Source organism: Vipera ursinii (genome assembly GCF_947247035.1).
Source record: "Vipera ursinii genome assembly, chromosome: 10".
NCBI classification, from domain to species: Eukaryota; Metazoa; Chordata; class Lepidosauria; order Squamata; family Viperidae; genus Vipera; species Vipera ursinii.
In genome coordinates this window covers 22,269,151-22,292,987 of record NC_139520.1, presented here as the reverse complement: position 1 = coordinate 22,292,987, position 23,837 = coordinate 22,269,151, and the positions used below count along the sequence as shown (strand labels likewise).

General features: G+C 58.6%; 3 protein-coding genes across 7 annotated transcripts in view; 2 read left to right on the top strand and 1 right to left on the bottom strand.

Annotated features, from left to right (window-relative positions):
* The window catches only part of ANKRD11 (ankyrin repeat domain containing 11), a 99,066-nt gene extending 92,381 nt beyond the window's left edge, over nucleotides 1–6,685 (top strand). The window contains exons 9-13 of one of the 4 annotated variants that reach the window (XR_014493397.1): nucleotides 254–352; nucleotides 455–598; nucleotides 1,489–1,581; nucleotides 2,963–3,619; nucleotides 3,732–6,685. Coding sequence is in view for 2 of the 4 variants with exons in the window: in XM_083370383.1 (XP_083226509.1) it covers nucleotides 254–352; nucleotides 455–598; nucleotides 1,489–1,581; nucleotides 2,963–3,148 (522 nt within the window). In the remaining 2 variants the exon portion in view is untranslated. Of the gene's footprint in view, nucleotides 1–253; nucleotides 353–454; nucleotides 599–1,488; nucleotides 1,582–2,962 lie in introns of all 4 variants that reach the window. The other 3 variants (XR_014493398.1, XM_083370383.1, XM_083370384.1) reach the window with 3 other exon arrangements.
* Nucleotides 6,686–7,651: 966 nt separating this feature from the next.
* Nucleotides 7,652–12,984, top strand: SLC22A31 (solute carrier family 22 member 31). Its single transcript, XM_083370398.1, has 9 exons — nucleotides 7,652–8,811; nucleotides 8,984–9,087; nucleotides 9,859–10,013; nucleotides 10,492–10,660; nucleotides 10,846–10,991; nucleotides 11,189–11,297; nucleotides 11,406–11,620; nucleotides 11,880–11,991; nucleotides 12,391–12,984. Exons 1-9 carry the CDS (start codon nucleotides 8,449–8,451, stop codon nucleotides 12,797–12,799), a joined length of 1,782 nt encoding a protein of 593 aa, XP_083226524.1. The 5' UTR covers nucleotides 7,652–8,448; the 3' UTR covers nucleotides 12,800–12,984.
* An 80-nt stretch (nucleotides 12,985–13,064) lies between these two features.
* On the bottom strand, nucleotides 13,065–23,837 carry CDH15 (cadherin 15). 2 transcript variants are annotated; one of them, XM_083370386.1, is made up of 14 exons: nucleotides 23,737–23,837; nucleotides 20,557–20,718; nucleotides 19,709–19,864; nucleotides 19,355–19,499; nucleotides 18,684–18,844; nucleotides 18,032–18,160; nucleotides 17,279–17,464; nucleotides 16,711–16,964; nucleotides 16,195–16,334; nucleotides 15,722–15,940; nucleotides 15,106–15,345; nucleotides 14,421–14,557; nucleotides 14,173–14,328; nucleotides 13,065–13,891 (listed from the first exon to the last, which is right to left on the bottom strand). In XM_083370386.1, the coding sequence occupies exons 1-14, from the start codon at nucleotides 23,788–23,790 to the stop codon at nucleotides 13,694–13,696; spliced, it is 2,337 nt and encodes a 778-aa protein (XP_083226512.1). In that variant the 5' UTR covers nucleotides 23,791–23,837; the 3' UTR covers nucleotides 13,065–13,693. The 2 variants fall into 2 exon arrangements, with proteins under 2 accessions (XP_083226512.1, XP_083226513.1); XM_083370387.1 differs by having other exon boundaries at nucleotides 20,557–20,715; nucleotides 23,737–23,824.

Sequence of the window (23,837 nt, the reverse complement as noted above, 5' to 3'; positions counted from 1 at the left end):
TCTCTCTCTCTCTCTCTCTCTCTCTCTCTCTCTCTCTCTCTCTCTCTCTCAAGCAGCGGCTCCCGAGGTAAGGAGGACAGCCCAGCGGTTGCGCTGCGCCCTGCAGCATAAGTGGGCAGGCAGGCTGAGTGAGCTCCCTCCCTCCCTGGGCTCCGCTTTGTGCAAAGACGGCCTCTGGCAGAGCTGCTGGAGCAGGTGGAGGAAGTCTGGCCAGACCCCCACCGGCAACCCTTCCTGTCTCTCTGCCTTTCAGATCGCCCCTCCCCCGTCCTTGGCCGAGCCCCTGAAGGAGCTGTTCAAGCAGCAGGAAGCTGTCCGGGGCAAGCTGCGACTCCAACACAGCATCGAGCGGGTAACTGCGACCGACCAACCACTTGGGGTTCGAGGCTGGCCTGGTGGGGTTGGGGGCTCTGTGTGTCTGTGGCCCCTGGTAATGCTGTCCTCTTTTCCCCAGGAGAAGCTGATCGTGTCGTGTGAACAGGAGATTTTGAGAGTTCATTGCCGGGCAGCCAGGACGATAGCAAATCAAGCCGTGCCCTTCAGCGCCTGCACGATGCTTTTGGACTCAGAGGTGTACAACATGCCTCTCGAAAACCAGGTTGGGCTCCATCCACCAGGGTGCTTTTCCTTGGGGGAGACTGGGGGGGGTGAGGAGGCCGGAGGCGGCTCTGCTCTCTTTTACGGCTTTTCCCAAGAAATGCTTAAGGGTGAGAGGAGGAAGCTGCTGCTGCAACGTCCCCTTCTCTGGGACCACCAAATTCCCCTTTGGCCCTTCTTCACTGCATCTTGTCCGATCACCTTGCTTCAGAAGGACTGCATCCAACCGGTGCAGAGCCAGGCTCTACCTCAGACTGCAGGTCTCCCTGCCCCCCACCCTGCAGCTCTGTGCAAGGAAAGGCTGGGGATTTAGGGATGAGTCAGATGGAGGGAGGGAGCCGGCCCGGCCTGCTTTGCGGCAGAGGAGAGGCAGAGTGGCTGCAGCTGCACAGAACAAGGAGAGCGGCGCCTCCTGCTGGCCATTCGCTTTGAAGCACCTCTTCCTACTGGCTGTAAAGCTGTCATTTCGGTGGGCAGCTGAGTGGTGCATTGCAGGCCTCGGTCCCCAAGGACAAAGCCGGGTAGGGGGAACTAATTAGTTATCCTTAATATTCATCCTGGGCCTAGTTCACAACACGCCCAAAGAATTTGCCTTATTTTCTACCACAGAGAAAATGCTGAGGTCTGGGCTCACTCAGAAAGGTTGTAGGGAGGGCCCTTGGAGTAGGATGCTCGTAGCCCAGAGTCCACGTGTAGGGCTAACGGAAATAAAAGGTCCCTGACTTGCCTATTTGAGACTCTTTGGTAGGAAAGAGTGTGTGTGTGTGTGTGTGTGTGTGTGTGTGTGAGAGAGAGAGAGAGAGAGAGAGAGAGAGAGAGAGAGAGAGAGAGAGAGAGAACTAACTTTTAAGTCTTTCTTTCTGCTGCTTACCTTCATCCTTTGTCTCTCAGGGAGACGAAAACAAATCGGTCAGAGATCGTTTCAATGCTCGCCAGTTTATTTCGTGGTTGCAGGATGTGGATGACAAATATGACCGAATGAAGGTGAGCAGGGCAGCCAGTAGGGCTAGGCAAGTGGTGCCAGTGGCTGACTGGGCTGTGTGGTAAGCCTGCTCTGTGGTGGGAGAGAACAGCTCGTGCTGCACCTGCTGCATTCCTCCGGCCTGCTCCTGGACCGATGATGGGATTCTTAATTGCTTCCTCCTCCTCCTCCTCCTCCTCCTCCTCCTCCTCCTCCTCCTCCTCCTCCTCCTCCTCCTCCTCCTCCTCCACACACTTCCATCATTCAGCTGTGTGCCTGACTCTCCGAAGAGATTCCTCTGGCCAGCTGTTTCAGTGATGTGATATTTTAAAATCTGTGAAAATTGGAGCCAGCGAAAGGTTCGTCACCTTCAGCCAATCTGTGGCCCTCTGGCAGAGAGGCGCTTTTTCTGTCGGTGGCTCCATGGAGGCAGCCTCAGGGCAGGCAGCACATGCTCCATGCCACAACTTGCTTTTCTTAAAATACACAGAAAGGAAACTAGGGGGTAAATGACGGGGAACATTTACATTTCTGATGATAAAAAAAATTGCCTCATCCCCTTGTGTATCTAGAGCTTTGTAAGGCACCTTTATCAACCATCCAGCATTCGTTCGTTCGTTCGTTGGGGGGGGAAACTTACATGGCCGCCTGTGATAATCCTAGATGGATCACAGCAGCCTTTGATAAAAGCTATATAAATATAAACACACACAACCCCAAAAAGCCATCACGTGGCCCAGGATGCTGCAGCCATCATAAATACATGGCAGTTGCTGAGCACCCAAATCCTGATCACGTGACTGGGGATACCGCAACGGTCGTAACTCTGAGGGCAGGTCGTGAGTCACTTTTTTTCAGCACTGTCATAATTTCTAATGATCGCTAAATGGATGGTGATAAGTCAAGGATTACCTGTATGTTTACAACCATCTGCTTTGCTCTAAAAATAAAAGCCGAAGAATCTCATTTGTGTGACAAACAATAGCAAATATTCCAAAAGCTAACAAAAATTAAAAGCAATGCTGATGGCCCAAGAAGTACTTTAAATGTCAGAGCACACCCTTCTCTTGATCGGCCCTCCCGGCAGGAAATCCTTCTAATCTCTAGACTAAACATTTGAGCTGTTGGTTCAGGCATCCACTGATAAAACGGGCACCGTTTTTGCTCCTGGCCTCCATGCACGTGACTCCGAATTAATCTTTCCCACCCAGCCACCCCTATCCCAGTCGAGACGCGGCTTCTCCAGGGGGAGAAGCTGGAGGAGGGCGTCCCTTTGGGGCTTTCCCCATAGCTGCCTGCTGACTCCCCTTTGGGGGAGGGGGGACCCTGAGGCCACAAAGGGGGGAGTTTCTAGGCATCCGGGGCCTTCACGCACTCAGGGCGCTCTCCTCTTTTCTGATCCAGACGTGCCTGCTGATGCGCCAGCAACACGAAGCCGCAGCCTTGAACGCAGTGCAGCGCATGGAGTGGCAGCTGAAAGTGCAGGAGCTGGACCCTGCCGGGCACAAGTCGCTCTGCGTGAACGAGGTGCCCTCCTTCTACGTGCCCATGGTGGACGTGAACGATGACTTTGTGCTCTTGCCAGCATGACAGGACCGTGCCTGCGGACATTTTCACTGCAAACTGGCATGGGTGGGCGCCCACCCCCCTAACTCCCCTCTCCAGGATGGGTGTAGGTGTTCACACACACACGCACACAGACACACACACACAGACACAACCGCTTGCTGATGAATCCCTAGTCAGACGAGGAGGAAGCAGAACATCTGTGGCAAAACCATCCGTGGCCCTTTCTTCACGGAGCCCCAGGAGCCCCGGCTGCAGGAGCAGAGGAAGGGGAGGCGTGGCTCCTTCCCCGCCACTCTCTGGCAGGAGCAGCCTGCAGACGGCGGCAGGTTCAGGACTGGTGGAAGGAGGAGGGACTCGGCGGGTGCCGGAAGACTGCCAGGGCCCCCTCTCCGGTGGGGGAGCTGTAGCGGCCGCCAAGATTCGAAGTCGCCACAGCCTTTGGTGCACTCACAATTTCTGCCGTTTGGAGTGCTTTGATTCTTCCATTTGCCTGTGGGTGGATCATCCCTCCGAGACCCTGCAGGGCTAAACTGTGGGGGGGGGGGTGGGCTTGTGGGGAGGTGGGGGTAGAAGAGACAGGCAGTCCCTTTGGTTCTTGTTGCAGCCGGGCACCAGGAAGACACCGAGCTGCACTCTGGCGGTGGTGCACAGAGTCGCCCCACTGGACCAGCAATCTGGGGCCCCTTTCAAGCGACCCAGCCTGGGGTGGGAGGCGCCTCGGCACAGAGACCAGAGACGTAAGTGGCGCAGAGCGAGGACTGTGCAATTCTGTTTTGAAGTGGAGTAAAATCCATGTGGTTTATATATATATATATATTTAAATATATATATATAAATATATATTTTCCTTTAATCTTGGGCATTTTGTTTCTCTTTCTGAGACCATAACTTGAAAAAAGAAAAAGATAAAACACTACAAGAGCCAATACTCATATAAAAAGAAATTGTATCCCTTAAAAGCTGTACAGTTTTATATACATTAACAATGTACTTTTTGCTGCCTTCTAGATAATTTATTTTGCAACACATTACTGCACAGTTGTAAATAACTTATGTACTGTAACATCACTTTCAGTCATGTGTAAAGAAATAAATTAATTAATTAAAATGATCTTTGTATGTATAGTTCCCCCAAGGCAGCACCCCTCCTTCTCTCTGACCCAGGGGCCCGGCGGCTCCTTCCGCCCCGTGCAGCAGGCAGGCAGGCAGGCCGGCCGGCCGGCCCTGGGCTCATCCTTGCCTCCCTCCCTCCCTCGCCAGGGCTCAGCTGAGCCGTGCCCTGGGCTTCTCTGGGCAAGGCTTGACATTTTGGCACAGACTGATCTTGAAAGAGCGTCGTGCTCCCCTTTGGAGCCTGAGAAGCTGGCGGCTGCTCTTGGCACGCGAGGGCAGAAGCAGACCTTTCATGGGGCAGGACCTCAGGGCAGGGGGGTGCAAGAGAGGCCAGGACGGTCAGGCCGCTTGCAGTAGAGACGGTGTCTGCAAGGCCGGCCAGGAGAGCCTTGGGGTTTCTGGCCCAACTTGGCCCCGCTTCCAAATTGTGGATTGTCGAGTAGAATTTTGTAACCAGGAAGTTCGGAGCAGCACGTGCTTGGCTCAGCCCTCCTCTGAACAGCTCTCAGGGCTTGTTTTTGAGAGTCCCTGGGACAGGCAAGGAGGTGGCTGGGTGAAAAGGGAGCCTCCTGTTCCCCAAAGCTTTTGCCGAGAGTATTTTCCTGGTTTTGTGGTCTAGGAAGGCTCAGTTCTGTGATTGCTTTCTCACGTCATGCTTATCAAAATCTTTTGGGACCGGTTGCTTCCAGATCTGGACTGTGGACTGACAGCCCTGAATCTTGGGGAATTGCTGGCTAGCAAAGACTGGAGGACTCCCCCCCAATGCAGAAGTAAATTTATGGAGGCAAATGTGGACCTGTCACTCTGATGCTTACAGGGAGGTTTATTCCTGAACCTGCCTTGTTCTAGCAACCTGCATACGGATTCAGAATGAGTGGCTGGCACAGTTCTATTCTTGTGCTAGCAAGGGGGGTTTTCCCTGCTCCACCGTGAGAAAATTGGGGAGCAGAGACAGAGAGAGAGTGGTAAGGTGCAGGCTGGGGCTCCTGCCCGCCCGCAGCAGCTGGCTGAAGGGAGTCCTGGGCCCGGCTGCTCTCCCTGAGGAGGGGCGGCTGCTTTGACAGGCCGTGCTGAGCAGAGGCTCGTCTCTCGGCGTCCTTTCCCCCCCACCCTCAAAGCTTTCAGCCAGCAAAGTCCTCCTCTGAGGCAGGTTGCAAAAGACTTGCATGGTGGGCAGTTGGCAATTTGCCACGAGAGCCAGGACACGCGGGCAACTTCTGGAAAGGGCAGCAGGGCCGCCGTTTCCCCAGGGCCTCCCCTCAAGGCTGAGCCACCAGGAGGGAGGGTCTTTTCAGCCTGTTCCGACCCAGCTGCTGCACGGTGCCTCTCCTGCCTGGCCTGGATGGCTGGCTGGCAGGTTCGTGCCTATGAAACTCCACCGAGTGCGTGGGGGGGATGGCGGGGAGGACACCTAAGAAGCCTTTGGCTCTTAGCATCCGGTGCCAGGAAAAGTTTCTTTTGGAACGCAGAAGAAACAGGGAAGCCACCCTGCCTGAAACTGTAGAGCTTCTTCATTGGTGGGTGCCAGCAGAGCCTTCGTGGACTGGGCTTTGGGTTTCAGGGGGGGGGGCGGTTTCCATCACCTCTGTGCATATGGACGGAGCCAAATTCTGCTTGAAAATGTGGTTCTCCCACTTTGTTCAACCAGAGAAGTGTGAATGCTCCCCACCAGCAAAGTGTTTTTGAGTGGGGTTGGCAGCACTTGAAGGTGCTCGTCTTGGCCACCTCCAACATCTGCTGGTGGCTGATGAGCCCCTGTGCGGCTTCTGCGGGAAGGATCTGAGTCCTCCGGAAGCCTTTTCCCATCATGCTGCACGGGACAGTTGCAAAACCTTCCATCAATTATGGGGAAACTTGTGGTTTAGCTACTTCCCACTACTCGGCACCTGTCCCCGTGTTCCACCTCTGAAGCTACAGGGATCCCGCTGTCTCTCTCTTTTCTTCTCGATCCCGATGGGAATCCCCTCTCCACCCTCCCCCAAAGCCTGAATCATAGCAGGAGCGTAACAGCCCTGGGTGATACTGTGCATTCTGTTGATTTGGACACCCGTGTAAATAGCCCTTCTTGTTAAATCTTCTGCCAGACAATTGTATATATACGTGTAAATAATTCTCACAGGTTAATCCACACACCCTTTTATTTGTATTCGTGCAACTTGCATAGAATGTGGAGTTAAACAGCAGCAGGGTGCATTGTTTGTAATGTAATCATGTATTTTTTTATTTTTTATTTTTTACCAATGTAGTTGGTGTACATATAGTTTGTCGGTGCCGGTGCTGCCGAGGGCACCGTGAAACTGCCCTTTAGCCGTACAACTTCCTGCAGAAAGAGACAAAGTAAATACAGGTGGTATTTTCCACAGTTGCATGTACAGAGAGAAGTGCAGAGATGCTGTTGTCCTTCAAGAGATAATGTTCATAAATAAAAAATTTTTTTTAAAAAAAGGATGTGTGCTATGGGGTTTTTGATTTTCGCTGCTTCTCAAAGTGTTTCCGAACGGGCTCTCCTCCTCTCTCTCGGTGGTTCAGGCTGTGGGCCTTGGACATTCCCCAGCAGAGTTTTCCTGCAGAAGCCTTTCTACAGAGAGGAAGCCGAAGGTTTGATGCATCTTCCACCGCAGGCCAGTCCCAGACTTTGCTAAGCGGGGCGGATGTTGGCCATTATCGGGCTGAAGAGAAATATAAAGTTACCCGCTGGTGTGTGCCCTACATGGCAGGAAATCGGATAGTAGGCCTGGTAGTTCCTTTTCCGATTAACACACGTGGTAAAAGGCAACCCTTGGTGTAGCCAACCGAAGCCCATGAATGCTGCTGCCTCTGCACCTTCTCCAACTAATACTCAAGCCAGACGGTTCCTGAAACTTTCCTTCCAGACACGAACCTGGCTTTCTTCTTCACACATCCTCACACATCGCGGCAAAAGCTCACCTTGGCTTCGAAGTGGGGCAACCGGGGCTTTGCGGGTTCTCGAAATTTGATAAAATCTTCACACAGAACCCCCTTTCAAATTTTTTCCTCGTTTCCGGCCCCAGATTATTTTTCCAGATCAATCCTGGAGTCTCCCAACTTCTTTTGGCCACCTCTATTATCGGAGGCACGGAAGGAGCCAAGGCTGAGATCCGAACTGCCTAAATTCTGGATTTCTGCCCTTTCCCCAAATGTTTCAGCCCAAAGCGTCTCAAAGCCGACACGTGTTCGCAAGACAGAGCTCGGTGCTTCCGCGTCCCCTACATTTTCAAATACGGAGAGAGGCGCACATTGCAGCTCATCCCTTTTTTCTAAACTTCTAATCCGGAAGGCCGAGAAGTCACACACACCGCCGCTGGGGAAAGCTGCTGTCCCGACCGGCAGAGTCGCATCCGCAAGATTGTGATCTGGAGGTCACGCAATCTACTTTTCATAGGGTCCGTTAAGCACCACGCGGATATTTGTGCAGCCTGTTAGCCTGGCTGCTTTGAACCGCGACTTCCTTTGTGGCTCGGCGAGTTGCGCCGACGCACCGCTGCTCTCCCTGGACAAACTGTTGCACACACAAGCCGCGAAGTGTGCAGATGTATTTTTTTAAAAAAAATAGAGGACGGGGAAACGAAATAAAAGGTTGGCGTGATGTCGCATGATAAAATTCTTTTCCAAACGGGGCAATCCAACAAAACTGCCCCCTCCCCGAGCCAGTATTTTTGCACAACTTGCTGGAACGCAACCCGGGAAGGGAAGCGGCCACTTGTTGCAAGAGGCGAAGACAAACAGAGCAGCCTCGGACGGAGGTGGAGAACAGCCTAAGGGGGGGGGGGAGTCGGGCAGGGAAGTCGCCCAACTGGACTGGGCAGATTTTGCTCCGCTCGCCAGCCGCTCCCTGCGCAGGAAAGGCCCGGCCCCTCCGCCAGCCCCAGGGCCCCGCTCGGCAGCTCCTCGCGCCTGCCCCCCTCCCCCCCAGCGGCCAGCCGGGCCACTCTGCCATTGCAGGAGCAGCAGCCTCCCGTCCACGGCGGGGCCCATCCGGAGCGGCGGACGACCCGGCCTCCGGCACCTCGGGGCTCGAGCCTGGGCGGTGGGGAACGGGAGGGCTTCTGAGCAAGTACAGAGCGCCCTGCCGCCCCGCCGGCTTCGCTCGGCTCCGGGGAAAGGAGCGGCGAGCAGCCCCTTCCCCGACGGCCCGCCCCGTCGCGCCCCGCCCGCCGCCGGCCGGCCGTCTCCGGTGCCGGGAACGCATGGACTCGGAGGGGCGGCGGCCGCGCCAGCTGGGCGGCTTCGGGCGGCGGTCGCGCTTCCTGGCGGCCGCCTCGGGGCTGCCTAACGCGGGTCTGGCGCTGGGGCTGGCCGCGGGGCTGCTCCTGGCCGCCGTCCCGCCGCACCGCTGCCGTCCGGACCCCGCGCTGCTCCCCGCCGCCCTGCGCAACGCCAGCGGCCCGGAGCTGCGCAACGCCTCGGCGCCGCCGGGCAGCCGCTGCCTGCTCTACCGCTATCCGCGGCCCGGAGGCGGCCCCGGCCCGCCCAACGGCACCGGGCCCTGCACCCGCGGCTGGCAGTACGCGCTGCCCGCGGCCGGGCTCCGCTCCACGCTGGTCACACAGGTGGGTCTGCCGCGCGGAGCACCCGCCGCCCCGCGGCTCCCTTCGACGGGCCGGGCCGACGGGGCGGACCCCTGGCCGGCCCGGCTCGTCTCCGGCGGCGAGCTGCGGGAAAGCGGGAGGGGGAGCCCCGGCTGGGCTGCTGCCTCTCTGCTGACGGCCGCTTCCCTCGCAGTGGGACCTGGTGTGCGCCAAGCAGTGGCAGGTGCCGCTGGAACAGACCACCCACCTCCTGGGATGGCTGGTGGGCTACGCGGCGCTCGGGGCAGCCTGCGACAGGTAAGGTGGCTCCACTTCCCCAGGTGGCCCCTGGGCCTTTTGATCTTCTGGTCGGCCCCACCATGAGGACTGGCCGCTTGGCCGTCTGCCATCATTGTCTGTGCGGGTCTCCGTGTGGCAGAGGCAGCTGCTGGCACCTGCCTGGGAGGGGCTACTTTCCAGGAAGAACTTCTTGTTTTCATCCCCACTTAATAAGATGATTCACAGGGCCGTTGTAGCTCAGCAATGACGCCCGAGTCCCGTGTTTGCTTAAAAGCAATTATTTCCTCCTAGCCAGCACTCCTGAGGTGAGGCACGCTTGGCGGAAGGGAAAGCTCCTTCTGCTGAAATCCTAGCCCGTAGTCGTGACCCTGGACCTCGGATGGCCGCTTGAGTCGGGAGGGGGCCGCCCACGGGCCTGAATGCAGACAAGTCTTGCCAGCTGCCTTCAGGAGCCCCACGGCGGCTTGTCTTTCTGTGGGGAGGCGGGTTGTCAGAAAGAGCTGTCAATTGGATCAGATGAACTTTGGGCGAGCTGCCCTCCTGCAGCCTTGCCCTAAAATGGACTTTGTGGAACCTGGCGTTTGGGGGCGCTCTCGGGCTCCCTGGGCCAGAAGGAGGGGGAGTTGGGCAGCCCTCCGGTTGGCCTTCAGGAACCGCTGTGCAGTCATTTGTGTTGCTGTTTCAAACAGAGGCCAAGCAAGTTGCAGCCCTGAATTTTGCTCCCTTGTGACCTGGGACGGGAGCTGTTTCAGTGCAGTCCCCCCCTTCCGTGCTCCCTCTCTCCTCCAGATTTGGCCGTCGGACCACCTTTGCTCTTTCCTTGGTGCTCTCCGTCCCGCTGGGCTTCGGTGTGGCACTGGCAGTGGATTACCTTATGCTGGTTGTGATGCGGATGCTCTTTGGCGCCATGCTGGCGGGGGGCTTCCTCTCCCTCTACGTGGCACGTGAGTCGTTTCTTGCCCACTGGCTGTACTGCCCTCCAGGACAGGCGAGAAGCAGGACAGCCCCTCCCAGGTCCTCCTTGCTTCCAAAATAGCCCTCGCTTTAGGCCCATCTGCCCAGGCCGAAAGCACCTTTGCCCCCAGTGGACTCTCCGGCCTTGGAACAAGGGGGATTCAGCCAGTGCCGCCGAGAGGAGGACAGTCCCTGCTCTGGGGCTTCCCTGGTCAGGAGCTGCTGCCCTGAAATGCAACTTCCTGGGGACTCTGAGTGGCTTCCATGGGGGTTGGTGGAGGCCCCGCTTCCCATGGGCACGTTTGGGAAGCAGGTGGCCCTCCGATGTTGCTGGACTACTTCGTGGCCTCCCTCCCTGTGGGTTGCTGAAGCCGGAAGCTCAGGTGCCCCCAGTGAGACTCGACGCATTTCATCTCGGCCAAAGCAGCCCCCCTGACTGGGTTCTTCACTCCCTCTGCTTCTCCTTAGGCCTGGAGTTGTGCGATCCCCCCCACCGCCTGACGGTCACCATGAGCGCCAGCTTCTTCTGGGTTGCTGGGCAGCTGATCCTGCCAGGACTGGCCGTGGCCGTCGCAGAGTGGCGGCTGCTCCAGGGGGCCATCACATTGGGGTTGACTCTGCTGGCTGCTTGCTGGTGGTGAGTGGTGTCTAGCTCTGGATGCTGAGAGGGTCTGTGCCCCCCCCCCGTCCCCATTTGGGGCATTCCCTCCTTCCTTCCTTGCTGCCTCACCTCCTTTAGTGGATGTGCATAGAGGACTCACTTCTGACAAAGCTACGAGCCCCAAAGGCCGGACCCTCCAGTCCCGATTTCTCCCTCCCCAGGTCTCCCTCTCTCTTTCCCGAGTCAGCCCGGTGGCTCTTGGCCACGCAGCAGCTGCAGAGAGGCAAGCAGGCCCTGCTGGACCTGGCCAGGGGCAACGGAGTCAGCCTGGGAAATGACTCCCCAACAGGGGAGCCCTTCTTGGCAGGTGGGTCTGCCACTGGGCCTTGCTGGTTGCAGCCATGTGGGGGATACCTGGATCCACAGACTGGGAGCCCCTGAGTGGAGTCCATCGGAGGTGGGGGCGGGGAAGCTCCCCTCGCTCACCAGAGGCCCTCTTGATTCTGGCTGTGGCCAGGCTGCCTCCCCATTGGGCCTGGGATCAAGCTCTGCCTTTGTGCCCAGAGACGGACAGCCGGGCGGGAGACGTCCCCAGGGCCGAGTACCACAGCGTCTGCCGGATCTTCAGCACACGGGTGGTGTGGAAGAACAGCCTCATTCTCGGCTTCACTGCGTAAGCGTCCCTGGGAGGGGGCAAGTGTGGGTCTGGGCAGAGCCTCCTGCACCAGCGACCCCCGTTGGCCGTCAGACATCCTGCGGACTCAGCTTCCTTCCCCACCAGGTTCATTGGGAGCGGCATCCGCCACTGTTTCGCCCGCAACTTGGCTCCGTACGCACCCCGCTTTTACTTCTCCTACTTCCTGCTGGCGGGGAGCGAAGCGGTGGCCATCCTCTTCCTCTGCCTGACTGTGGATCACTTTGGCCGCCGGGCGGTCCTCCTCTTTGGCACCATCCTCACCGGGGTTTCCTCCCTGCTCCTCCTGGCCCTGATGCAGTGTAAGGAGACCCAGGGGCTGGGGGGCTGGGGGGCAAGTAGGAGAGGACCCGATCCTGCTCAAGGGTCCCGATTCTTGCATTGCTGGGCCCCTGCGAGGGGCTTCTCTCTCGCCAGATCTGGCCTTCTCCAGAATGAGTCACTTGGCTGGCTGGCTTGAGTCACCCACCGAGCTTTGTGTGGCCGGAGATTTCCCTGCTAAGGGAAGGGTCAGCAGGAGCATGTTTAGCCAGCCTCTCAAGCAGCCCCTTCCCCCCCTAGATTTGATGGCCTGGCTTGTCTTGGCGCTCTCCATCCTGGGCATTCTGGCATCTCAAGCTGTTGCTGCCCTCAGCATCTTCTTTGCCAGCGAGGTGCTGCCCACTGTGGTCAGGTGAGGAGGCATCAGGCGTCCTGTGTGGGCAGACGGGCAGGGCTGGAGCCTGGCGTTCAGCTTCAAGCGAGGTTGGAGCCTTGCCCAGAGGCCACCCTGGGCCGACTCCCAGCTGGCTCTCCCAGTGAGCCCAGCCAGCGGGGCAGCATCCATGGGCAGACAAGGCTCTGCTCCTGGGGGGACCCCTTGCGCTTGTGCCAGGAGCAGACGAGGCTGGGGTCGGCCCCCAGCTGCCTTCGCTCAGGTGATTCGTGCCAGTTCAGGGCTCCAGGTGGAAAGCCAGGGGCTCTGGCCGGGGGCCACGAGGGGCTGGCTGCTGGCAGAGCTGGGGCCGAGGAGGAAAGGGCCCCCGAGGGCAGGGGCCTTGCTGCTCCCCAATGGGGATGTTTTGCCTTGCAGGGGGGCTGGGCTGGGCCTCATCCTGGCTGCACACACACTGGGCCAGGCGGCCACCCCGATCATGGACATCCAGCACAGCCGGGGGTTCTTCTTGCACCACGTGCTCTTTGCCTCCTTCGCCATCCTCTCGGTGCTCAGCGTGATGCTCCTCCCGGAGACCAGCCACAGGCCCCTGCCGGACTCCGTGCAGGAGGGGGAGAGCCTGCACCGGCCCCCGCTCTTCCACCCCACCCGCCGTCACTGCCGCCGCCAGGACCAGCTGCCGCTGCTCTCCACCCACACGGGGGGCAGCCCCTACGACCCCGAGAGCTACGCCCACCTGGTCACGGCCACCAAGAAGATGCTGGGCAGCCGTGGGGTGGGCACTGGTGGTGGGGGGCAAGGCCGCACACTGACCCCAGAGACCTAAGGGCATGGCAGCGCCCAGAGGAGAGGGCCCCGGGGCCCCAGAGGGAACATTTTTGGCCCCAGGGTCATCGGGACAGGAGGAACTGGGCAGCCTGTGTCCCTCTTTTCTTGGGGAAAGAGTGACTCAGGGTCACAGGGCCCCCCTTTTCTTTGTGGATATGCAATAAACTGCATGCTGCCTTTGTAGTTCATTTTTCTTAGGGAGTTTTATTGTCAATCCCCCCCCCAAATCCTGCCCCGTCCTCCCCCCCGCCCCCTGAGACCTCCAAGCTCTCATTCTTCTGGCTGCATCCGCTGAGCACCTTTGCAGCACTGGGCTGGGGTTATGGGGGGAGCACAGCCAGGTTTACCCACAGCTGACCGGAAGCCGCTTTTCAGGGGGGGCCTGATCAGTTCTATCGGGGGAGGGTGGCTGTTGCTCTAGGTAGTGCCCCGGGAGGGGGGCATCACCACTCGCCTCCTGCAAGGTTGCCAGTTCTTCCTTCTCCCCAATGGCTCTTCTGTTTTCTCACCCAGCTGCGCTCTTTCTTTAGGCCGAGTGACCCTCATGGCCCCTGGATGAGACTGTGGGGGTCCCGGGGGAAACAAGGGGTTGCACGGGTGGTCCTGGGTCCCTGGAACTCCTCCAGCAGCCGCCAGCAGAATCGGGAAGTGCCAGCAGAATCTCAGCTGGAGGCCTTGAAAGGCACCTCGGGGTCACTGCCCGCCCTCGGCTTCAGGGCACTCTCCAGCCAGAGACGAAGGTGCAGTTGGCAAGAGAGTGGCTGGATGGGGGCCCTGCCCCCCGGGGTGCCGGGAGAAGCAGCCGGGCACGTGCCCCGCCTGCCAGCCAGGAGGGTGATGCTGCAGCCCAAGCCAGGTTGGTCCAGTCCGGCCCTGCTGCTCCTCCTGCCCCCTACTGGCCGTAGAGCTCGGCCAGGCGCTGGAATCGTGGCCCCCATTCGTGGAGGTAACAATAGTCTTGGTCTTCGTCTTCCAGGCTGGACAGGATGGAGCTCAGTGACCCGCCGGCCGAACAGTCCCCCTCGTAGTCATAGATGAGGGCCGTGTCATAGGGGGGGACGCTAGGGTCGCTGTTGGCTGCCTCCAAGCCCTACGCAGGAGACGGAGCAAGAATGAGCACAGTAATCCAGAGAAGGCAGAAGGGACCTGAGAGGTCTTCCAGTCCAGCCCCTCGCCCAAGGCAGGAGGCCTGGCTTATAGCATCCCCATCAACGAAATTCTCCAGTCTGTTTCTGAAAACCTCCAGTGACGAAGCACTGGCAGCTCGGTCAGCTGAGCTGGTTGCAAGGCAGATTTAAGAAAGGGTGGGCTGGGGTCCCCCTCACTCTTCTCCCACCCTCCCTCCCTGCCGGTCTCCTTGCCACCTTTCACCTCGTTGATGAAGTCCTCGATGTCGGAAGGGCATCGCTGGGGGTGCTGGTACAAGGCGCCGCTATGGGAGGCATCCCTCCGCCAAAGGGGCTTCCCCCTGGGAGTCGGGGGGCCAAAGAGATTGGGGTCACGCAACTGGGAAAGATCGTAGGCGTCCTGCGGGCAGAGAAGGGATGCACGGCCATCATGACCCCATAGCTTAGAGGTGGGGAAAGGAACTGGCCCCATGGCAGCCCCACTGGCCTCACCTGGTCCTCTTCGCCTCCCCCCTGCTCGTCGTAGTTGAGGACATTGTCACGCAGGTCGTCCTGCCAGGTGCCCAGCAGCCCCTTGCGCAGCGCCTGCCGGCGAGAGTACCCCAGCCCAGCCACCAGCAGCACCAGCACTGCCCAGAGAAGGCGGGTCAGAGGCCCCATGCCCACCACCCTCCCAGCACTCAGGGCAGCCAGCCACACCTGCCCTCTGCACTGCGAGCTCTTCCTGTCCACACATGCCCTGCCCTGCCATGCCCGGGCAGCCTGGGAAAAAGCAGCCGGCCAATGCAGCCCACCCCCTCCCCGTCAAATAACATAAATCCACATTCTGCTCCCCCCCCCACACACATTGCTGCAGGAAAATGGGGAGGGGGCTTGGGGCACACAGGAGGGTATCTTAGTGCCAAGGTCTTTTTCTTTGCAGCAGGAAAGTTCTTCAGCCCAGGGGAGATCCTGGTGATGGACAAATGTCCACGCCTCCCCCCCCAGGTCCAGAAATAGGACATGCATCCATTGGCTTTACAGATCCACCAACCTCCCAGCATTGACGCACCCCCCCCCCTGAACTTGGGGCAGATGTCCAACTGTTCCCACTTCCTTTCTGGGCCACTGGGGATTGCAGACCCCACCCCGCTTCAGCTGCTGGGCAAAGGTCCCAATCCAGCATTCAGGCACTTACACAGGAGTAGGACAGCACTGCAGAGGATGGTCATCAAGGCGCCCAAACTGAGGCCTGCCATGGCCCCCACGGTGGCAGCTTCGGGAGCCCCACAGGTGCCCCACCGACTGCAGGCACAGACTGAGATGTTCAGCAGCTGCTCTCGCACCCGTGGTGGGATGCCAGAGTCACTGAGTAGCAGGGGCAGGATGTGAAGACCCTCGTCCACGTCCACGGGAGGCTGCAGTAGCACGTGGGTGCCTGGAGTGGGTGAGGGGAGCGGGGGGGCATCAAGTTTTTGGTAACTGGGAATTGGACTTTCCCGATGCTCAAAAAAAAGGCCGGGCTCTGTCCCATGGCAAAAGAGCTCAAGAGGTCACTTTTCAGCTGGTTTCAGATTTTTAGTCCTCGTATTCACCCAGTTTGGTGGCCGGCAAAGTCGAGGCTGCCAGAATCCCCACGCCCCCCACGCCCCCCAGCCCGGTGCCTGGCAGGCTCCAGCTGGACCAGAGGCTGTTCCAAAGTATGTGCTCTGTGGGGAGGAGCCTCTACCAGGAAGTCCCGTTCAGCCCCCTACCCAAAGCCTGGGTTAGGGTCCCCTCCCGCATCACACGTGGGACCCAGGAAGCCCAATTACCGTTGGGGTGGCTGAGAGTCCAGTTGTGGGCACTGCTGGGACCAAGATGGAAGCGGAAGGGCCCTGCGTGGGGCGCCAAGTCCTCGTCAGCGGCGCTCAGGACCAAGCCAGCCCCTCCTCTGCACAGCGACCCCGTTGTGGGGAAGAGGGAGGGTGCATGGTCATTGACCTCCAGCACCTCGATGGACAGGGTCCCAGTGGCCGTGAGTGGAGGCGTCCCTGCGCGAGAGAGGCAGATGTGGGCGCAGCAGACCTTGGGGTGGGCTGAGCACTTCCCCCAGTTTCTGCTCTTTGGCCAACGGCTGCTCAAAGGGGAGCCCAGTCCTGGCCTGGCCAAAGACCCTCCCCGAGTCCGGACCAGCCTCAGCTGCTCCTTCTGAAATCGGTTAGCGGAACTTTTGATCAGGACGGAGTTGCCCTCTGAACCCCCCTTTGCGTCTTCTCTCCCCATCCTCCCCTGCTCACCCCCTCACCATTATCGACCGCCAGGATCTGTGTGATGTACCAGCCATCCAGGAAGGTTGAGCGTGGGGGGACTTTCTGGTGGGCTTCCATCCGGCCCGATTCGGGGTCCACCTGCAGCCAGCTGGCCAACTCAGAGGCCTGCAAGTACCTGGAGAGGGGAGACGGGCTCAGGGATGTATGCATGCACACCCCCCGTGTGCAGGGCTTGCTTCCCAAAGAGCAAAGAACAGAAAGCCCCCCTCCCCAATTTGCCAGACCCTCTGGAAGGTTCCTCTGAGATCCCAGCTGCATCTGGAAAATGAGTGGGGTGCAGGGCTGACTCAGAGGCCGGGCAACAACCCAGCAGGGACTCCTTAGAAACCATCCTGTGGATTTTTGCAGGGTTTGCTTTTAGGGATGGAGTTAATGAGGACTAGAGACTTCATTGTGACCACCAGAAGGAAATGGGGGTTGGGTTTGCTGGATTTTACCCTGAGTTCCAAACCTGTGCAGAGTCTCCACTGGCCGGTTTGGATTTTGCTCACCTGAGCTGCTGAGCCTGTTGGGTGTCTGGGTCCCTGGCCCGGAAGAGGGCGATCTCGGTGCCGGCAGCTGCCCCTTCGTTCACCCTCCCCCTGCAGGGGTTGTCCAGGAAGAAGGGAGGCTCATTGGCATCCATCACCTGGAGCTGCACCGTGGCCAAGGCGTGGGTGGCCTTGGGGGCGGAGGGGTGCAGGGGGCTTTGGTTCTGCACAGAGACCAGCAGCTCGTAATGGTTCTGCTCCTCGTAGTCCAGGGCCTGGCAAGTGGGGGAGAGATGGGGAGAGATGGGGAGGGGGGCACCAGCTCTTCTGGGCCGCTACTGACACACACACACACACACACACACAGCCACACACACACACACCCCACGGCTGAGCCTTGGCCTTTGCTCTGCCCCCACCTCTGCTTCTGTCATTCCACTTCTGTCCAGAAAGCTTCAGACGGCTGCCAGCCCACCACGTGGGGTGGGGGCTAGGGGTAGGGGAGGAGAGGCTCAGCTAAAGCTGCAGAATGAATCTTTTCTGGGCCCACATTGCCCCTGCGCCGGAGCAGAGCCTGGCCTTTCCTTACCTTGGCCAGAGAGATGACCCCCTCATTGGTCAGGGGGTCCGGGTGGATGGAGAAAGCTCCTCTGGGGTCCCCCTCCAGGATGGTGAACTTGGCCAGCCAGTTGGGAGAGCCTGGCTCGTCTTTGTCCTGCACCGTCATCCGGCCAACCTCCACGCCGGGCTGGTTCTCGGGGGCCTCCATGTGGAACTACACGAGAAGGGGGGCAGGCTGACCAAACCGTGGAAGAGCCCCCCCTTTCACCCTGCTCCTCGCCCGGGAAGAAAAAGGGGTGGCTGAGGGTGACCCCACCAGCAGTGATGGGATCTTTGGGGTTCCCGTGGGGCAGCTAAAGGGGATTCTAACAGCTCTGGGAAAAGGAGATTTACTCCCTAGCCAGCTCACCCACCCACCCACCCACCCACTCCAGACTTGAGGGGTTTCAGGTGGGGCAGCAGAAACTCAGCCAAGCAGGAATTCTGCAGAGAGCTGCTCCTTCGCTGCCCAACCTCTGGTAGCAGGGTAAGACAAGACCCCGTTCACATGTGAGGGTGGGACAGTCCAAGATTGGCCCCCTCCCCTCCATCCCATGATGCCAGGGGGGTTCGGGAACCTCATCCTCTAAGCTCTTGGCCCACCTCCCGTGCCAGGGACCTTGCCCAGCAGTGCTTGAACGGGGATGCCCAAGGAGGGGAGATGTGCAAGGGTGGGGGGTGGGGATAACCCTGCCTCTGCACCGTCTCTTCCCCCCCCCAGGCGGAGGGGCTGCTCTCCCACCTCATCCAACGTGAATTCAGGGGGGTTATCATTGATGTCGTCCACGTAGATGACCGCTGTAGCTGTGGTGGTCAGGCCTTCTCCAGCCATGTCGGCCACCTGGAGTGTCAGGTTGTAACTGCCCATCCCCTGCACAGGAGTGCCAGAAGCCGGTAAATGCTCCAGGAGCTCACAGTAATGTCCTGGGTTGTCAGCCAGCCGTGCGGGGGACCCCAGGCCACGCAGGCCACGCACTTGCTCGTGGGCAAAGCAGCCGCTCCGCTTTCTGACCACCCAGTTTTGCAGATCAAATAAAAAGTAATGTCGGCTACAGATGCCTCAGGCTTCATCAACTAGATGTTTTAAATACTATTTTGTGCAGTTCTTAATAATAAAATAAATCCAAGTCTTGTTGCTAAAGATAAAACAATAATGCTCAGCGAACAATTTGATTTTGTAGAATAATCAGGGAACATTTTATAACAATAATTTTGAAAGATTCTACAGTGGTTGAAATACTATAAGTTAAAAAGGAGGCACGGGCGTCGTAATTAGGAGATCTCTCTTCTCCCCCCTCCCTTTCCCATGGCCCTTTTCCTTTCATTTTGTGCCCCTTTGTCCCTTAATTAGTGGCCAGAAGCTGCATCCGGACACACAAGGGAGAAGTCCATACCTCGCGGTCCAGCCCTTCTCCGGCCATCTGGATTTCGCCAGAGAGCTCGTGGATGGTGAACAGCCCCGCCCCTTCTGGGCCCAGGATGGAGAAGCGGAGGGCCGCGTTGTCTGTCTCGGGGTCGTCGGCATCTGTGGCTTCTGCCTTCAACACAAACGTCCCTGAGAAACACGGAGCACTTTCAGAGGCAGCCTGGGGCAATTTCTCTCACAGCTGAAACTTTTCTGGGGCCTCTTTGGAAACGCAATTGTCGCACACAGCACAGTTTGCTCTGCTACGTGACCCAGCCCCACATGCTCAGGGGTCACGCTGTAACTGTGGGAGAACCAAGAATGGGGGTCAGGATGATCACGATTATCGTTGTTGTATAATTAGTGCTTCGAAGGGCAGCCAGAAATTGCACAAGGCAGGGCTGCTTTCATGCACTTCTCCAAATAATTACATTAAATAGATGGTTTGGTGATTCAGGGCTACTTAACTATGGAGATGCACCATGAAAAGTAAACGCATCCCATTCCTGAACGAGGGCTGGGCCCTTGTTCTGGTCACCCAAAGTGAAGGCAAGGACAGGGCCTGCCTAGGCCAGGGCAAAGGGGAGCTGGTACCGCAGGATAGGTTCTGCCCCTTGGAAGATGCTTGGCCAGACCGAGGGGAAGGTCCGGACTGCCCACCTGGCTCGGCCCCTTCCGCCACGTGCCCTGTGAAGACGTCCCGCTGGAAGAGTGGCCGGTTGTCGTTCTGGTCCAGTACGACGATCTCCAAGTCGGTGGGCTCTTCCAGAGGCACCCCGCCCAGGTCGAGGGCAAAAGCCTTGAGCTGGCGGTGGGGAGACCAGAAGGAGGCCCATCTCAACCGGGGAAGGCAGCCTCTGCCCCCCTAAGGGGCTTATTGGGCAGGCGATGCAAAGTCTTGAGGGTTTGATGGAGGTGGGAAGGCTTTCTGCCCCCACCCTTTGGATAGAACTGGGGGGGAGACCCAAACATCTGAATGCTGAGCTGATCAGAGTCCAACCGCAGCTTCCTTACCCGAAAGCGGTCATGTTTTTCCCGATCCAGCACGGTGTTGAGGTAGACCTTGCCACTCCGGTTATCGATGGAGAAGATATCCTTGGGGTCTTCATCAACCCCAGGGCCCTTAATGCTGTAGACCACCACCCCTGGCTGCTGCTTGTCTGACTTAATCTGCAGAGAGGGAGGCAGACTGGGGGGTGAGAAGGCCTCCCCGAAGCTCTTTCCCTCTCACCCCACCCCCCACATGTGAAGGTGAATGAGGTCAAAATCCCACCAGGCTTTGGACAGCAGAAGCTCCTGAGTCGGACTATTGTCCAGGGACGACTCTGGCTGCATTTTCAGCCAGTTTTCCCAGCTGTTCCTACAGAGGTCAAGAATGAACATGTGGCATGCCGAAGAAGGCCTAACGGGGCAATTAGGACTCCCTTCTAGAGTTCGATGGGGAGTGGGATCCCCTGGAAATGTGGACTCAAACATCATGAGGCATAGGTAGCAGCAGACCCATAACCCCTGACCATCATATGGGTTGTGAACACCCATCCCTCAAGGTGCTAATCCCCAAAGCGTGCAAAAGGGCGCCAATTCAGTGATTGCATTTGTGCTGCCTCTAAGCTTGCCTTTTCCTCCGTCTGCTTTGCCTCTAGAGCGGGAGTAAGTCCGGCCGCGGGGGACTGAGTCCCTGGCCTTGCCATGCAGCCGGTGAGGGCAGTGGCCAGGGTGGGGCTCAGAGCTGGACCGAACAGTGGCTGTCCAGCCACTCCCTCCTCCGTGGCACAGCAGCAAAAGAAGAGCTGAGCTTTTTTCCGCTGGTCCCGAACCTCCTTCCCTCCTCAAACTCAGCTGCCCGTCTCTCTCGTGCCCACCTGGACCAGAAGGTGGGGCAGCCGCCGGTAGTTCTCAGGTAGGCTGATGGGGGGGATGACCCAGGCCCGCTTGACCCTCCTCAGAGCGGCCTTCTCCCGTGGCTGCAGCTGGGGAACCGGATGCCTGCGAGAGGCCAGGCCTCTGGCACCACAGGCGTCCTGCTGGGAAGAAGAAAAGGCCAGGCAGTCAAAAAAGTCAAGATGGCGGCCAGGGCAGTAACATTGAAGTACTTCCTGATTCTTATGTGTGTTATTTGTGTGGGAACGGGGAAGGAGGAGGGCTGGGTCAGCCTGCCTTGGCATAAAATCAGAAGAAACCAGAGACCTCATGTCCTCCCAACATATTTGATTAACAAAAGGATGTTGATGCCTTTGGACAGCTGCTGCCAGAGTCCCTCTGACTTTTTTCTGTTGCTGCTCTGTCACCCCCCACCCTCTGCCCCACTGCAGGGATTAATCCCCACATGCAGCACATTTGGCCAGCAGCTGCTCAGACCGGGAAGGAGGCCACGTTTCCCTGGGGAAGAACTCATTCCTAAAGGCTGGAGGGTTATGCGTGTCCCTTCTTTAAGGAGGCGAGCGCTCCGGCAAGTTAAGAGTGATGCACAGCCCGGAAGACCCAGAGAGTCCCTGATGGGGGTCCGGCTTTCTTCCCCTGTCTGGGGAAATACACTTTACTCTTGTTAGGCACAGAAAAGCAGCATTTGGGGAAGGAAACATTGCAATTTTGGCAGAGACAACGTTGCTTCAGGATGAGGCATTCTCAGCCCCCCTTCAGAGGCTGGGGGGGGGTCCAGCCAGGAAGCCCACCGGGGGCAGGGAGCCTATGGCTGCTCCTCTTTCCTCCCCACCAGCCCTGCCTTGCGTGGGATTTCTCAGCCAAGGGAGTGGCTGGGACTTCCGGCATTCCTTCCCTGACTTTCTTTTGGGAGAATTCGGCCTCTGGCCCTTTCCCACATGACGCTCCAGACTCTCGGGGACTCTCCGACCGCAGCCGGGCTCGGAGTCTTTATTCGTTTCAAGATCCTGGTCATACCAGGGCTACTTCCTGCCCAAAATAGGTTTGTGAAACATGGCCTATAAGCCAATTTTAATTAAAAGCCATTGCAATAATTTTGGAAGCCTGACCGAAGCATTAACTCTAAAACATTCCTCAATATCATGAGACTTTCAAGAGGCTGCCTAAAGCAGACATGGGAAAAATCTGATTTCATCCCATTTCGTGGGGCGGAGGCTGCAGCCAAGGAGAGTCTCTTCTTGCCGACCCCTAACTTGGGGAGTGGCCGGGGGGCTCATGGGGATGTCCTCCAAAGACGGCCGTGAAGAGTTTCCCGCTTGGAGGGGCCTGTGCTGGTGTCAACGGCCCTCCGGATCTTGGATCCCGGCCACTCCAGGGCCCAGGCAATGCCCTGTGCGGATCGGCTGATCCTTCTCTCCGCACGGGAGCTTGGCCAAGCCCGGCAGGCGGATCCCTTGGCTGAAAAGAGATGCTTTGCAGGCTCCCACCCTGGGGCTACTCAGAGGGACCCTCCCTTCTCCCGGCCTCGGCCAGCTCTGAATTCCGCTCCAGCAGGTGGCTAAACAAATGCAGAAGCCGCTGGTGGAAGAATGCCGCCTCCCCGCTTGCCCTCTCCTGCTGGGCGTGGCAGGCAGCTTCCCCAACCTGGCGCCCTTCTGAGGGGCTGGAGCTGCTGAGTTGACGGGAAGTGCAAGTCAGCAGATTAAGTCCCCCCCAGAAAACATTGATTTAGAGGTGGGGGGGGGTTTCTTGCCAACTTGCACAGAGGTGGGTTAGTTTCAAATGGGGGGGGGGTTCTACCAGCCACAGGACTGGCCAAGCTCAGCCAGAGGCTCAGTTTAAGCCTCTGGGGGCAGAGAAGAATTTGGAGGAGGGGAGATGAACTGTGCCCTTCCTTGGCCCCTCCCTGCAATTTCCCCCTTCAGTTAAACTTCACAGCAAAGCAGATCTAATGCAAGCCACATGCAGCCCACTCCCCACCCACCCCCAGCCGAGGGCTCACATTCTTCCACTCCCAGCTGCCCTCCCCCCCCCCCGCCCGACATTCCAGGCTTGTGTTGTCTTGGGGCAGCTGGCAGAGGCGATGGGGGCGCCTCCTTCCCTCCCTGGGCAAAGAGCCAAAGGGCTGCCTAGCTAGGAAAACGCCAGGCATTTTGCCCCGTCTCCACCTCTGACGGAGCAGCATCCTCACCCCGCAGAGGAGGGCTGGGGAAGAGAAACTCGTGGGGCTTTTGTGCAGAGTTGGGTTCCCTCTCATTTTCAAAGCCTCTTTGCCCCCAAGGCAGACAGGCACAGTGGGGTGGGGAGCCCTCCGTGTGGTACCCAGAAGCCAGAAAAACTGGATGGGCTGAAACCTGTGGCTGCTGGATTTCGCTACCTTCCAGGTTTCCGGCCTGGGGGAGGGACCCAGGGCCCCTGGGGTTGGCCCCCTTTCCAGACTTTAAACCAAGGTTCACGGAAAGCCCTTCTGACATGGGCCAGATCTGGTAGGCGAATGCAAAGGCCTTTTGCAAGACTGGCCTCCTGGCCCAGCGCAGATGTTGCCTCTCGGTCACAAGGCCGGGAGGAGCCCCTGCGGGCCGGGCAGGACCCTGGCAAGGGGCAGTTGCCCCGCTCCTCCTGTGGCGGCTTCTCCCCACAGATCAGGCCCAAGAGCCTGAGGGGACGCCAAGACTCTCTCCAAACAATTTAAGGAGGGGGGGCACCAAGGCTGGTCACCATCGCAAGTCCTGCAGCATGGTCTCTGTAGTCCAAAGCAGGAGCTGCTGAGGATTCCCTTCCCACAGCAGAAGAAAATGCTCCAGCCGCTGCTAGGAGCTGCCCCCCTCCCCAACAATGGATTTTGAATTAGAGTGGGAGGAACTGCAGACTCTCCGCTGGAAGCCCCTCTGGCCTCCACCAGCAGATCCTTGGCTGGATCCCTTCTAACGGCTGGGAGAGCCACCTTCCTTCCTTCCTTCCTTCCTTCCTTCCTTCCTTCCTTCCTTCCTTCCTTCCTTCCTTCCTTCCTTCCTTCCTTCCTTCCTCTTAAGAGGGGCCCTGAAGCCCACCTCCATGACTGGGGTCTCCTGGGAAGGGGGTGGGGCTGCAGGGCCCCAAAAGAAGCCACACACATTGAGCCCCAGCAAGGAAGGACCTCAGCCCCACCCCGCCTGGCTTACCTGAGCTGCGAAGGTGGCCAGGAGGCAAGAGCTGAGCCAGAAGAGGGGGACCATCTTGGGGGGGCGCCTGGTCAGCCGTTGCTGGAGCCCCTGCTGCTTTC

Bases quoted from the DNA above. Each gene is read 5' to 3' on its own strand.
- CDH15 (XM_083370386.1), bottom strand. From the start codon at position 23,790: ATGGTCCCCCTCTTCTGGCTCAGCTCTTGCCTCCTGGCCACCTTCGCA. The intron at 19,500-19,708 runs GTAAGGAAGCTG...CCCCACCGCCAG, and splicing joins AAAAACATGACCGCTTTCGG to CTCAAGGCTTTTGCCCTCGA. The intron at 17,465-18,031 runs GTGGGAGAGCAG...CTTCTCGTGTAG, and splicing joins CTGAATTCACGTTGGATGAG to TTCCACATGGAGGCCCCCGA.
- SLC22A31 (XM_083370398.1), top strand. From the start codon at position 8,449: ATGGACTCGGAGGGGCGGCGGCCGCGCCAGCTGGGCGGCTTCGGGCGG. The intron at 8,812-8,983 runs GTGGGTCTGCCG...CTTCCCTCGCAG, and splicing joins GCTCCACGCTGGTCACACAG to TGGGACCTGGTGTGCGCCAA. The intron at 10,014-10,491 runs GTGAGTCGTTTC...GCTTCTCCTTAG, and splicing joins CCTCTCCCTCTACGTGGCAC to GCCTGGAGTTGTGCGATCCC.